General features: G+C 39.7%; 1 protein-coding gene across 6 annotated transcripts in view; it reads right to left on the bottom strand.

The window, feature by feature from the left end:
* The window catches only part of REV1 (REV1 DNA directed polymerase), a 73,580-nt gene that overhangs the window by 33,199 nt on the left and 24,404 nt on the right, over positions 1-15,977 (bottom strand). For 5 of the 6 annotated variants that reach the window (XM_074354625.1, XM_074354622.1, XM_074354621.1 and 2 more), the window contains 3 exons: positions 7,331-7,499; positions 3,941-4,093; positions 431-1,104 (listed from right to left, as the gene is read on the bottom strand). In XM_074354625.1, coding sequence (XP_074210726.1) covers positions 431-1,104; positions 3,941-4,093; positions 7,331-7,499 — 996 coding nt within the window. Of the gene's footprint in view, positions 1-430; positions 1,105-1,785; positions 1,801-3,940; positions 4,094-7,330; positions 7,500-15,977 lie in introns of those variants that run through there. The other variant, XM_074354626.1, reaches the window with a different exon arrangement.

The following is a 15,977-nucleotide window of genomic DNA, read 5'->3' as shown; positions in this document are numbered from 1 at the left end:
TTATGTCAGTTATTTAATTATTTAAAAATAATTATGATGCAAGCTCTTAAAAATTAAGTCATTCTTATCAAAAATTTTTACTCTCACAGTAGTTAAGGCACTGAATATAATACACGTTGTACTTTACGGTTCAAAACTTCAACAACTGATAAGGTCTACGTGAAGAATGAATGCTCAGAATCCCAACCTTGTTACTATTCAAATAACCTAAAAATTTTCAGTTAGCCACACACAAATCTAATTTTGTCAAAAATATTTTTGTAAGACAGCTTTCTACAATGTTATACTTACTGTAACTTACACGACCTGATATTCCTACAGCCTTTCAGGTTACAAGCGCGTACTACTGACCAGAACGCTAGTGACAGATTAAGAACAAAATGGTCAAGCATGACTGTTTCTTAAGAAAACAATTTTAGTAAGTATCTACCTGTGTCAGTTACAACAAGTGCAGACCTGCCTGTTTTCATTTTTTTTAACTTTTCCCTTCCTGGAAAGATACCACTACTTTGTCTCTGCAGGGTATTGACAAACTCAGTCAATTCGCACTTCCACGTGGAGATGTGGTGCAGTCTGGAGCGAGAGTAGAAGTCCGAGATGAAACTGCAGTCCCAGGGCCGCGGCTGCCCGGAGGGCGCTGCCCTGCGCAGAGGCGGCCCTGAAGAAGTGCTCTTTGTGCTGGAAGGCCCCGGGACGCTGGAATGGTGAGCGCCGTTGATCTTCGTGTTGCTGTGCAAAGGCGGTAAGGAGAAGGGGTGAGTTCTGTGCGGGCTCCGCAGGGCGGCCGTGTCCCCAGGGCTGTGCGGGGGCTGCTGCACACCCGGCTCGTGCTTCTCGGCCGGGCCTGGGGACAGCCTGCCGCTGCGGCCCGGGGGCGCCGAGCAGTCCTGCGTCTGTAAGGCACCGTTACAGCTGCTGTGAGCGTGTCCATTACAAATGGCACTGCTGTCTCCAGGATGCATGATTCTGTTCTGTTTCCTTCCTGGAAAGATTGGCTCCAGCTCCACAAAACCAAAGTCATTTTCTGCATCCTCTTCCTTCCAATTGTTCACGCCACCGACTCTGACTTCACTTTCTGTCTCAATCTTTTTAATTATGTGATTTCTAAAGCAGGAAAAAAAATTATTTAAATTAATAATGCCTGACTTTCATGCTAAAACACTTTTTTATTTAAACACTTAGTGATACACACTTTAATATTCCCAAGTCTGAATTATTAAGCCACAAACTTTTATATTATTTCTCTTCCAACAAAAGATAATTCTTTGCTCAAATGAAGTAGCAAGGTAACTAGGAAAATCCTAGAACCTGAACAGTTTTTTAGGTTTTTGTTTTTTTAAATTTCAGATACTCCCAAGGAAGAAATCCAATGGAATCTTTTTTCAGACTGAAGAAATATCCAAAAATCTATTTTCAATTATCCTCCCACAAAAACTAATTGGAATATGTAAGCTTTAAATACCCAGTTTGTAGCACAGTGTCTGGCATTTACTAGGTAGTCACTATTTGCTGAACTAATATAATACGGATAATTCCCATAACAATGGGTAAGAAACTTAAAGTTCTTATTCCTAGTTTTACTTTTAGTTTTATGTAAGGCACTGTTCAACACATTAAATCCAATACTGCTACAATCCTGAGGGTGTTGGTCACTTTCCCTCCGAAAACAACTTACAGACTAAATTAATCCATTAATGGGGCCAACTCTTGTACAAGTAGTTAAAAATTTAAAAGAAGTCAGGTCAATGTATTAATTCAATTCAATTAATTCAGTAAAATTTATACCTAGAAAAATGAGGATGCTTGCCCTATTGGCAAGGGAACTAGCCTTTCATTTCTAAGAAAAGCATTATTTAGATGCCAGGGTGGTAAGTCCAACATAATCGGGACCAAGTGTCCTGACGACAGGTTTATAAACGCAGGACAAATGTGATGCTACATTCACATCCTGGCTTCTGTAGATGTCTGCTTGGTAATGCTCTGTAATAAAGACAAAATTCATTTGCATCAAAAGAATCATCTAAGTAACAAAAACAAAAACCTGAATTACAAAATAGTCATTCTACTTAGAAAAGTCCACAGCACTAGTCCAGTTACTGTTCAGATGCCACACACAGCACCGAGGCGTGAGTGAGACTGTCACCTCGTCACCAGGTTTAATCTGAAGCTCCTCCTCCTAACACCTCCTGGGTGAATTAGTCATGACAATCTGACCACACAGAAAATCACACGTGAGCTGATGCAGAACTTCACCGCCCATTTCTGGGCTGGCTCCGGCTCCGGCTGACTGTCTCACAGAGTACGACAGCCAGCCCTGAGTAGGTCCCATCCTCACAGATGACCACACCAGTGAAAGAGAAAAAGAAGGCCTACTGCAAACAATTAAAAGAGGAAGGAAAGAAATCCTAATGTGGTACATGTCAGAGAAAGTCTGGCCCTTGAAAGAGAGTGAGCAAGCAGGGAAGCAAAAATCACATAAAGGAATTTCAAAGAAATTTATAAAATGCATTGAACATACCAAAAAAATAAAGATCACAGAAAGCAGCAAGTGTGAAGTCAGAAAAGTCTGACATCTAGTTTTCTACATCGTGAAGATTCTTCACATGCATGCTAGCAACACATGCAACAGAAATGCACATACTGGCAAGAAAACACTGCTCAGGCCCGTTCTTTCTGCACTACAGGGTTTCAGCCTAGACAGGGGAACATTTACAAAGGAGAGGTGCTGGAAATACATCACCAGTGAGTACAGTTATTAGGCAACAGCATAAATGTACCAATAAGCAAAATCTAATAGGTACATTCTTCCTAAAATCAACAAAAAGAAGAATTTTAAAAACATGTATTTTCTACTTTTATTAGTAGGGTAAGAAAAAAAGATGAAGTTGTGTATTCGAAAGGTTTTCTGATATTATATGTACAGCCTGATGGTATTAAAAAAAGATCAGAAGTTTTAGGTAACCTGGAAAAACTGAATACACTTCTAAGTGAAAACAAGCTAGACAACAAATGACAACAAACAACAGAAGATGGTGACATCAGATCCTCCCACGTTAATGAGTCTCCAGGTCTTTGGGAAAAAATATATTGAACTCCCAAAGCAAGTAATTTCATACATAAGGAGAAGGCTAATGGTAACGAACCACCTGATATACAAGTTAAGGCAACACACCAATTAACTATGAAGCCAATTTACCCAGGATGACTGCAACTAAAGCTTAAATAAATATACTTAAAAAAAAGACACATGGAATAAAATCTAGATTAACCTCTAACTCTATAAACTTGAGGGTCTTCAACTCAATTTTCGTTGATATAAAATACATATTTAGAACTGTTACTGATTTAGAATTTTTCAAAAATAACCTAGAAATTTCACATTTTCATTAATTGTCTATACAACAGTACACAACAAAAGCATAGCTGGCGTAGTACAGTTTTTGAGAAAGTAACATTCTATGGCAAGTAACATGTGTCAAAAATAATTACTTTCAAGTGAAGTAAGCCAGAAAGAAAAAGAAAAATGCCATATATCGCTTACATGTGGAATCTTAAAAAAAGACACAAATGAACTTACCCACAAAACAGGAACAGACTCAGAGACATAGAGAACAAACTTATGGTTACCAGCGGGTAAAGCGGGTGGGAAGGGACACATGAGAATCTGAAAATTGCACCTCTGGGGGAGTGATGGAAATGTCAGCTGTCCTGACTGTGGTGGTGGCTTCATGGATGTGTACATCTATTAAAATTCATCACATTGTACGTCTGAAATATGCGTAGTTTACTGTACAGGAACCAGACCACAATAAAGGTGTTAAAAAAATTACTTTCAAGAAAATCCATGGAAAATTTTACTTTGCTTCTATCTTCAGCAGATTGGGGCCATCCCCACTGCTAAAAACCAGCTCTGCAGTATCTCCAAAGCAGACGAACTTACACCCTGTCGTTGAGCTGCCGGGTGACACTGCTGGGACCTGGTGCGGGATCCTCGGGTCTGCACACAGGATTGAAGGGGAGACTTCTCTGCACGGTGGACTGTTTGCTGTACAGCTGATACGGAATGTAGGACAGGAGTCGCCCAGCTTTGATGCTAAAACAAACAAGCAACACCAGTTTAAGAGTATAATACTTGGGGAAAATGGGCTTCACAAAAAAGTCAGTTTTCTCACAATAGGAGTATTTCACCAACAACATGCCATCTGTTTTCCCAGTTTAATCCTTCTCCCTTTAAAACTGTTTTAGGGGTCCTAATACAATATAATCTTACTCAAACACTTAAGAATAAGACATCTCACCCATGAAAAGACACATGTCTGAAAATTTAAAACTTAGTAGCCAACAAACTCACATTGAGGGAAAAAAACCCCACAGAGTGGGAGGGGAAACACTGCAAGCCCAGAGCTGGGCTAGTCAGTGTGGCCATCATCATGACTTTAATATTAACCGCAATCCCCCTCAGACATTTCACACAGGATCCTCAAGATTTCCTCAAATCCCCTCTCACATATTAAGTGTTTCCAGAATAAGTAAACTGGATGAGGATTCCCATTTCCAGGATTCTTGTTAGGTCAATTAAATGCGAAAAACTGTAAAACAACAACAAAAAGGACAAAATAAAATAAAACTTTAGGTAGAATTACTAAATATGCTGAAATATTAAGTTAGGATGGCAGAGAACTACTGACAGCACACTTCAATTTTCACTTACCTAAACAGATTTATTATGAAGCTAAAAGTTCAATTAAGATTACAATGTATTAGAAAGAAGGGGCAAACTGGCGGAAGAAAAGGACTAAGAGAAAAATTTGAACATTAACTTATCCTATACGTACACATAAGATTTATAAGGCAAAGGCTCTCAGACCTTAAACTAAGGCACACAGCCTCTCATTAAAGGACACCCTGCCTCTCAGAAGTCATGGCCCCAGAGTCACACCCACAATAACTCAGGTTTAATGGCACCTCACACAGACACCAGGGAATTGTAATCACAGCAAAGCAGTCACCCCGCACACTTAGAAGTAGTAGCTGCTTTTCAAACTGCTCAAACTAAAACCAGGAAAACTAATTATGGAAGAGAACAGCATGTATCATCCATTAAGTTGCTGATACAGCGTTTAACATTTTAAGTATAAAAAAATCTCATTAAAACACCGCTGAGAAGGAGATGAGATGGGCAAGACCGGGATCAGAGTGTGAGAGGAAACAGCACCACGACTTAACCTGAAGGACCCACGCTTGTGAAACCACGGACACCGGGCATTCATTTCACACATTAAGGCATATGCCCAGACTGCTCCATTTCCACATGGGCCGGTTCACCTACAACAATTGAATTAAATGGCAAAGAGCAGACCCAAATGTGAGTCAGAAAATCTGGATCCTGTAATTCTGTCACTCTTGGGAAAATCAGTTAACTTTATTGTCTTCTCATACATAAAAGAAAGCAAAGAGTCCAAAGTCACTTCAGCTATTTTAAAACAGATAATTAAGCCTGACTTCAAACTAAAATAAAATCATCAAGATGAATTTCACAGCTTGTCACCGCCTCTGCTACCTGTCTTATCGCGCTCTCTCTCTCTTGCTGCGCTCAGGGCAAGAAGAGCAGGTGTAAGGAAGCACCTGTCATGAAAACCACCATCTTCTAAAGCACAAGTCCCACCCAGCAAGGGCGCCTTCACCCCCACTTTCCTATTAACCATGGATCTCCTCCATCCCCTCCAAATCCAAACTAACATCCCCAGAGCAAGACCCCAGCCCTAACGCGATGAAAGGATTGCCCTGAAGTGACAACACACAGTGGGACTCCAGAATGACGCTAACTTCTTACACCCAAAGTGTCACAATTCCTTTTCTACGGGGACACAGCTAAAATCCATGTTCACTAACCCTACACAGTGAATGGACAGTGGCTGGGTCACACGAACACAGCCCGAGGACGGCTGAGATGTGTAGGATGGGTCTTCAACTTAATCCCCAAGGATTAAAAAATCCTTCATTTGGAAGAATGCATTTGGCTTTCTAGAAGCCAAATGCACTTTTTTTCAAAATGCACTTTTGATCTCCTGGAATTTATTTTCTAATATTTGCTAATGTTTACAGAATACAAATAAAACAGCAGCAGCAGCTTCAGACGTACTATGCCTCTACATGGTGCGAGGCCCTGTGCGAGGCAGTCTGCACCAATTACTTTTAGTTCTCGCAGAACTGCAGCAGGGAGACTAGTCTCCTCTTACAAAAGAGGAAACAAGGTCCAGCAGGGCTGCACAACCGCTCCCATGACACAAGGTCACAGGGACACGGAGCCGCTGAGTTGGGATGTGAACCCAGCTGTGTCTCCAGAGCCCAGGGACAGCCTTCCCACTGCAATGCATCGCCTCTCGTGAATCTAAGCTGATGCATTCACTACGCAAAGGAACTGACCAATTCCAAATCTGACCGATTAATGGAAGGTGTCGGGATTAATGACGTTTAGGATAAGGAAAAAGGCCTGGCAGTTGACTTAAAAAAATAATTTCTAAGTCTGCTTCATTAATACTCCATTTTATAATCTGAACATTCTCTCATACACTGATTACAATCTATCCATACAGAAAATTAGGATTTTAATACTTTCACTTTCAACTTTCGTATGTCTAGCAAACATATGTTATATATGAATCACTTCAGTTCTGGCTCATCACCAAGATACCATATGACATATTTAATATCAGGAAGTTAATATGAGTGACCACCACTGATTTACAACATATCAATTTCAAAACAACAGCCAAGAAACTATAATAATTGAAAAACAGGCATTAATAACACTGCAAACTGCTCTCTACTCCTAGTACTCCAGGTCCACAGTACCCTCAATCTTCTTTCTTCCCCTTAGCATGTATTTTTTAACATATGATTTAAATCTATTCATACATTGTTGATTATCTATTTCCCCTAATACAGTGTAGGGTCCAAGAGGTGTGGAGGGGCGCCCTCTGTTTTGTTCACTGCTGTCTCCCAAGCACACAGGACACTACCTATGGGTAACAGGTGCACAAATATTTCCTGAATGAATAACACGCTGAGTCAGCCCCTCCCATCACTGCTTTCTGCGGCTCACCTGAGTCATCACCCCAATCCCTGGTGGCTGAGGCTGCAAGAATGCTAACATCAACCCCCAGGCAACCTGAATCACCATGCGAGGTTAAGAAGCACAGCAGTGCTATTTAAGACACTGATTACTCTTCACCCTTAGGAGGCAATGCAAGTTAGGTAAGTGTTTATAATAGAAACAAAAAGTATTCCAATTTTTAAAACTCATTAATTTAATTAAAAATTAAGTTACCTTTCCACAATCCATTCTGGTCGAATTACTTTTTCCCCCTTTAATTCTTTAATTTTGGCATTAGGAAGATTTGTCGCAATAATGTGTGTTGTTTTGGATTTGGAATAATACACATGATATTGGCCTCCATGCAACATCATTAGCTTCCTCAACTCCTCAGCAGAAGGATCTGTAAAATCAATATTAAAACACGTTAAATGCTTCACATATAAGAAAGTAGAGCCTAGTGGAATAATCCCTTAGACAGGATGACTTAACGTATCACTGGTTCACTTCCTCCTTGGCCGTGTTGCCAGCAGACAAAGCTGGGAGGAGGAGCACAAAGTGACGGCCACTCTGCCTTCCCACATCCCATTCTCTGGCTGCCGGAGACACAGTCAAGCAACATAAAACCACCTACTGCCCAGAGATGCCCAGAAGAGCAGGTACGAACTTGAAGTGATGAATCAAATACTAGTAAAAGAGCACATATTTAAAAAATTTTGACTATATTTAGCTATATGATGTTGATATTTGTATCTTATGTTTAAAAATACTTATGTACAAACTTACTGTAGAGCTCATTAGACTTTACTTCTATGAAGCTTAATAATTTTAACTTTCATTTCAGAAAATAGAAGAAAAGTTAAAATAGTCTTTTTCAGTTTCCTAATATGAACTTGCATCAAAGCCAAAAATAAAGTTAATCAATGCAAAAAAAGAGGAACTGTAGACCAAGAGACACTTTTTCCCAATTTTGTTTCAAATGATTTTATTCTTAATAAAACTATAGAAAAATAGCTTAAAAAAGGATCAATGTGGTTTATGCTTTCCAATAAAAAATGTCTGACTCATTTAAGTTATGTTATGACCAGCATTGCTAGTATCGCATTAAACTAATTATGTTCAATACTTTCCATTCCCTTTACCTATTATCCTAGTGAAAACTATCACAGCTCCCCAAGCAGCAGCTGTACCCACGGGGTGGGGGTGGCACCCAAAGGAGGCTTGGGTTTCTACTTTGTTGTTCAAGCAACAGATTTTTTTTAAGCACAAGCAATATAGATCCAAGTATTTAAATAAATACTTGTATTATGATAACTATCTAACTAGGTGAGCTTTAGTCTTCAGAAGAAAAAAGCTATCAAAGCACACATGGATATGCCAGACTTGATTACTCTTGGTAAATTCTTACAGTGTATAGAATTCATTTATGTTCCTGACTGCACATACTGCTACCGCTCAATAAAAACATAACATTAACCGCAAATGCAAGCCATATATATAATTTACAGTTTTCGAGCAGCCTCATTAAAGATAGTTAAAAAAAGTTAAATTTGATTTAATAATATTTTTATTTAACTCAGGAAATCCAAAATGTTATCATTTCAACATGTAACCAATATGTAAAACTGGGATATTCCACATTCTTTTTTTCATACTAAATCTCCAGAATACAGTATGTATTTCATATTTACAACACACTTCTACTTAGACTAGTCATATTTCAAGTGCTTAACACATGCGGCTAGTGGCTACCAAACTGGAGAGGGCACTGGAAAGAGAAATGAAAACAACTTTTAAATAAAATTAATTCAAAATTCTTAATTGAAGGTTTTCAGGGGTTGGGGACCACAACAACTAAACAATGATTTAACATAAAATAGTGGAAACTAAACAGCTGGCCAGTCTGGAATCTAGTTTACTAACTTCCTCTCCCTATAATTAAAGCAATTGCCGACCTTATAGAAAAAAAAATCAAAAACAGTGTAAAGAACCAAATTAAAGGCTAGATACAATGTAACAACATAGACGGACACCAAGCCCAGTAATAACCACAGAAACGTAAAAAATTATTTGACAAGTTAATCCACAACCTTCCTAAGCCGATTCTAACCATACCTCACAACTGAAACAGAAACCAGTGGCTGTTGGGAGCACATGCCCTGGGCACACGCTCATTAAGCACTTTCCCCTCCACTAGCTGCTCCTGGAACTCTCTTAACTACTGTAGAAGTTTGGAACTGGAAAAGCTGGAGAGTTCACTGCTCTTTACTGGATAAAGTTACGGGGGCTCCTTCAAGTTTGATTCTGAAAACCCTTCAGTATCTTTCAGCGTGAAGTGGACCGTGAAAACCACTCTAGTTCAAAGGTAAGATGACATCAACTCCAGAGTCAGACTGACCTGGGTTTAGTCTTGGCTTTAACATCCTGCAGCTATGTGACTCTGGACAAGCACTTAACTCCTTTAAGCTTTCTTCTTTTTCTTTACAAATAAATAAGGCTGTAAGGATGAAATATATGTGGCACATAGAAAGCGTTCAATATAAAAACTGTTATTATAAACTCTGGTGACACCCGAACTCCTTGACCCTACGCACAATGGTGGAAGACAGTACATGCTGACACGCGATGGGGGTAACTTGCAAAGCAAAACACAACTTCCAACAGTGCACTACAGAGGCAGCCAGGAACCACTCCTCGGCCCAAAGAGCCCAGCGTGCTTGGTGGCTGGTAGCTGCTCTCATTTTGATTGTTTTTTGTATTTAACACTCTTTAACCCAACAGATGTGGGCTGATTCAAGAAAAATGTTTGGAAGCCAGTATCCAACACCATGAAGTCTGTATGACACTAGGCTCTGTGTGACACACACAAGGGACCTCATCCCTGCAATCCACTAGCTCATTCCCTTCACAGCGCTGACAATGCCGGCTACTTGTTTACGCGTCCACTGTCACATTTATTTCCCCCTAAACCCGTGCTCCTTGAGTGCAGGACTCTGTCTTACTGTTTCCATGTGGCTGGCACAAGGCAGGCACTCAGAAAATAGCTGCTGAATTAACTGACAGCCTCAACGCACCAGAGACTCCTGCCTGGGTCCACCCCTCTAGCAAAACTGGAGTGAAGGAGTAATAATACCTCAATTCTCAAAACATTTATTCAGTCTCTCACAAATGAGGCCATACAGCACAGACTCCAAAGTGAGACTGATGGGGCTCAAGTCCCAGCTAGTACTGTGGACCTCAGGCAAGTTACTGAACTTCCCAGGGCCTCAGTTTTCTCACGTGTAAACTGGGAATAATGACAGCACCTCAGGGCAGCTGTGGCATTAAAAGAGCTAACAGTTATAAACTGCTAACGAAAGCGCCATGCACACGGTAAGAACCCCGTGTCAGCCAGTACCAGCAGTAGCACTATTATTACCATCTCTTATCCCAAAACAGGAAGAAGGAAGGGACCCCAGGGCTGAGGCTGCCCTCTACCTATAAATCATTAGACTTTTTCAACCCATAATCCCCCCTACAGATAAATCCTTTCTTGCTGCCCATCCTTCAGTACCTTCCCCTTCAAGAATGTCCTCAATGTATTGGCAAAGAGTAAAAAAAAAGAAAAATCACCCAAAACAAAAATACACTCAGGGGAATTCTTCCCTCCAAACCTTTAAAACTGCAGAAAATGTCAGAACTAAAGAGCTTTTAGAGTCTAACAGCCATTTCATTTCCCACATTGTATAAACAAGCTTAGTGAAGTTAAACTGGCTGAAGCAATTCAAGCAGGTTGTCAGTAAATAAAATTAACATCCCTCAACTCCATTTACACCCTCATTGTACATATTATTTTTAAATACACTAGAGTTAAAAAAAAAAAACTTAATCACCAATAAAAATCATCACCACAGATTGCCAATGACATTTTGATGAAGATCCTTTTAAATAAGTATCTCTGAGGCTCAGCAGCTCCCAAAGGTGACTTTACCAGAATGAAAAAAAACAGCATTGGTTCTAACAAAAGATTTTTGCAAAGGGACATTCACCAATCAAACTGTTTCCTTAAAGTTCTACTAAATTTTTAAACAAGCAAACAATTCATTAAGGTACTTTTTAAAGTTTCCCATCAACAGCATTGACTACATAGGCAAGTTAAGTTATAGAAAAGCAAATCAAAGACTGGAGAGATTAAGGCATCTTTCCCAAGTAGGACCCAGCTCATGGATGGCCACAGTCAGCAACGCCAAGGTCACCAGAATCTGGTGTTTTATCCGTATACTGAAAAAAGCAGAAAATCACCAGAACACCTCTTTCTATATGAACTGTCCTGAAGCAACTCCACAGAAGAGCAATTACAGCTCCCCAGTCTGAGGCCCCAGCTCACCCGGACAGCTTTCACCAAAAGCAAAATGCCCACGGGCCTCTCTCGCAGAGATTACAGTTCCCTGAGCCTAGAATGTGGCCCATTTCTTATTTAAAAACTAAAGGCTTAAGGAAACTGAGTTGAATTAGCATATTTTAACAATCTGATGTACAAATGGGCTCTGTTATTCATTCATTCACTCAACTAGTCTTTACGGAGCATCTTACGATGTGCTAGGCAAGGTCCTAAGCCCCTGGGACACAGCAATGAACAAGACTCAGGTCTGTGCTCCAGGGCACTTTTATTTGACTGGGCAGACAGACAGTCAGTCAGGTAAATAACACCAGTTCTGGTGTAAATAAATTCTAGGAAGAGAAATAAAGCTGGACAAGGGGCTAGAAAGTAACTGGAGGGTAAGATATGGCTATTTTAGATAAGGGTGGTCAGGTAAAGTCTCGTGGAGAAGGGAACATCTGACCAGAGATCTGAACGCTGAAGACCCTGCAGTGTTACCTCTGATCCACGTTTGGCTAGGGGATACCACATAAAACGAACTTTCTGATTCCCAAACACTTAACACATAAAAAAGACTTGACAATACAAGACAAAACTCAGGTGTTTCCAGCAATAATGCTATAAAATGTATATACTATGGACTGGCTTAGGGAAGGAGAAAATCTAATTGAATCTGGGCCTTAATGGGTGAATATGATTCCAGTTCACAGAAGTGAGGAAAGGAGCTTTTCATCAGAGCAAAACCACCAACAGTCGCACAGGAATAATAAAGCACAAAGACAAATCTAAAATATCAAAATAACCCTGTTGACCAAAATCAGAGAATATAAAGGTGGAAACGGGGGAGGCTTAGGAAGGAACGCCTTTTCCCCTGTTTGTCTAGAAAACACCTATATATCCAAGACCAGGTTGGAAGACTTCACCTTCTATGAGGGACTCACTCTCCCAGAGGCAATTACTGCTTTTCTGAGTTGCCGCCCACCTGCGTCTGTTCATGTCTAACGCTGAGATTACTTTTCTGTCACAAAATCTACATTGCCCATCACCGTCATCTCTGTTCACAGTTCCTAACACACAAACAGCATACGAAATCTATTTGTTTTAATTAACTAACATAGAGTAAAATGAGATGGAAGGTCCAAAGACTGGAAAACTTAAAACAGTAAAAATGTCAGTTCTCCCTAAATTGATCTATAGGTTTAATGTAAATCCTATCAAAATCCTAGCAAGGTACTGACTTTATTATAGACACAGAAAAGCTTCTAAAATTTATGTGGAAAAGCACAGGCCCTAGAAAATAGCTAAAACAATCTTGAGAAAGAAGAATAAAATGGAAATAATCACTCTACCCGATATTAAGGCTTATGACATAGGTACAGTACTCAAGACCATGTAGTACTGGTGAAAAGACAGACAAATACATCAATGGAAAAGAAAACAGAACCCAGAAACAGACCCACCCAAATATGCCCAACTGATTTTTGACAAAAGTAACCCAATGGAGGAAGAATAGTATTTTCAACAAATGGTGCTAGACCAACTAGATGCCCACAGGCCACAAAAAAACAAATGGGCCATGAACTTAAAAATATTAAACATAAACCTATAAAATCTTTAGGAAAAATAGGAGAAAAATTTTGGGGATCTAGTGCTAAGTAAACACTTTTGACTTGAAAGCACAATCCATAAAAGGAAAGATTGACAAATTGTACTTCATAAAAATTAAAAATTTTTACTTAGCAAAAGACCATGTGAAGACAGTGAAGGCAAACTACAGACTGGGAGATAACATTTGCAAACCACATATCTGACAAATGAATAGTATCTAGAATATATAAAGAACTTTCAAAATACAGCAGTAAAAAACCAAGCAATCCAATTGGAAAACAGGCAGAAGACAGCTGCAGACATTTCACTGAAGAGGACCTACAGATGGCAAATAAACACCTGGAAAGTTGTTCAACATCATTAGCCACCAGGCAAATGCAAATTAAAACCACCATGAGATGCCACCACATATCTATTAGAATACCTAAATTAAAACACACCCAAAACCTCAGTCTATCTTTACAAAATGCTGGTAAGAATGTGGAGCAAACCACAGTCCTGAGACATCACTATGCACCTGCTAAAATGTTCAAAATAAAAACCACTAAATGCTAACGAGGATGCAGAGAAACTGGACCACTCATAAAATGCCAGGGGGAATGTAAACAGTGTAGCCTCTTGGGAACCAGTTTGGCAGTTTCTTAAAAAAAACTAAACACGCAACTACCACACAGCCCAGCAACAGCACGCTCACGTTCACACAAAAACCTGTACACGGCGTTCATCACCAAAGAGAGGAGATAACCCAGACACTCTCAAATGGATGAATGGTTAAACTGCAGAACATCCATACGATGGAATACAACTCGGTAATAAAAAAGAAAAAACTACTAATACACACATCAATTAAAATGAATCTCCAGAGTACTACACTGAGTAAAAAAAGCCAATCCCAGAAGGCTATATACTGTATGTTCCATTTACGTAACATTCTTGAAATGAAAAAGGAACAGAAATGGAGGCCAGACTAGTAGTTACTAGGGATTAAGGAGGGGGCTGAGGGCAGAAAGGAAGTTAGTACGGCTACAAAAGGGAAGCATGAAGGATCCCTTTGTAAAAATGTTCTGTATCTTGACTATATCAATGTCAGTTTCTTGGTGAACACAGTACTACCTTTTATAAGATGTTACCATTGGAGGAAACTGGGCAAAATGTTTAGTCTCTCTCTGTAATATTTCTTTCAAATGTACGTGACTCTACAGTCAAAACATTTTTAACCAAAAAAAATGGGATGGAAGGCAATGAAATTAATCTTAGAAGTGAAAAGATGCCCTTTGGGGGAAAAAAAAGAAGAGAGAACAGGTTAAGGGAGGCAGAGTATCCAGGAGACAGGAGATCTTACCTCTAAACTGATGTTCAAAACTAACTGCATCGGCAGGGATGGGGGTTACCAATGAGAAGTTCATATGGCAGAGGTGGGAGCTTTAAAGGAATCAAGAAACCCTGGACTATCAGTTAAAGTCTGTGGGAAGCATAACTAAAAATCAACAGTCACACAGTGTCCTCCCCCACTTGTCTCATTGCATCTAAAGAGCTAGTCTCTACTTGCCGATTTATTATAGAGGTTGTCAGATTCTGTTTTATCTATAAAGCTGCAAATATTCATTAAAACTGAAATTTTTCTTAAAAAAAAAACCTATCACCACAATTTGCACATCTCTATGAAATTCAACATAATGGAACTTTACTTGTAAAATTATAATGTAATCATAGCAATGACAAGAATACAAATTAATATTATTATTTCTACCTTAAAGAAAAGGACAAGGACAATTAACGGGTCCAAATAAAATGGGTCCAAAAGAGAAAACGTCTTATGGTCACACAAAAGTTAGTGACAAGAGTAGAATTAGAAGTCCAGATTCTCAACCATGGTAATGATTACTACAATATTCTTTTCTTTTCTTCCTCCCACAAAGAATCTCTTTCTTCCTCTTATGTGAATAAGGGTATGGAATTGGGGGCTTCCGTAATTGGCTGATGTAACAAGCGATATTTATTTCTTTTTATTATCATTTTCAATTTTTTACAATGCCCCTCAGGAAAGTCTGTGGAACTCGAACGCTCTAGGATACCTAAGTAGAAAAGCTGCAGGTGATCTTCCCCAAAGCGGCACCAGCATTTGTATTGAGAACATTTTTAGACTAAATTGTCAGTGATGCCTGATAAAATTCAACCAGGCAAATGTATCAGTTAACTAGAACTTAACTTTAATCAACAAGTATTTCCTGAGTGGTCAAGTCCAGTCCCTGCAGAGGCACCAGGGACACCGTAGTAATGAAAGTGTGACAGCGTAGTTCCTGCTCCTGTCTAGCAAACAACAGTGAGATCTAATAAATGCTAACGCGGAAATAAACGCAAGGAGCTGGAGCCCCACAGGATCCTGAGAAGTCGCCTCTGCCGGTAGGAAGACAATCAGATAACCCAGGGGAAGTGATAACAGGAGACCTTAAAGATAAGCAGGTATCAGCCAACTGAGAAGTGGACAGGAGAAAATGTAACAGATTGACACAAATATTTATAACCATTCACTTAATAAAATGATCTGAAAAGGAGAGGAATCCTCAAGTGAATGAAGAGGAAACTTTAGCAGTACAATCTGACAGCCAACAGGCAAGTGGTAACTGAGGCTGCTGGTCAGAGAAAGATAAAATCGGAGACAGGCTGGCTGTGTGGAAGCCCTGAAGACAGTGCTTGGTGCCAGGGAAACCAAGGCACTGGGCACCTGCAAACGTGGACCTATGGATGGGTGGTAAAACAGGAAGTCCACGGTTCAAATTCTGAATTAGCATTCCACATCTCCTCGCCAACTCACAGAGAAAAACTCCTTTCCCTTCCAGATACTGGACTCAATGACAACGGGCGTAGCAGAAGGGAGAAGGGAGGCAGAGAATGAAAAAAAAAAGAACAGGG

Source organism: Camelus bactrianus, chromosome 28 (genome assembly GCF_048773025.1).
Source record: "Camelus bactrianus isolate YW-2024 breed Bactrian camel chromosome 28, ASM4877302v1, whole genome shotgun sequence".
Classification (NCBI taxonomy): Eukaryota; Metazoa; Chordata; class Mammalia; order Artiodactyla; family Camelidae; genus Camelus; species Camelus bactrianus.
This window is presented reverse-complemented; position numbering and strand designations above follow the sequence as displayed.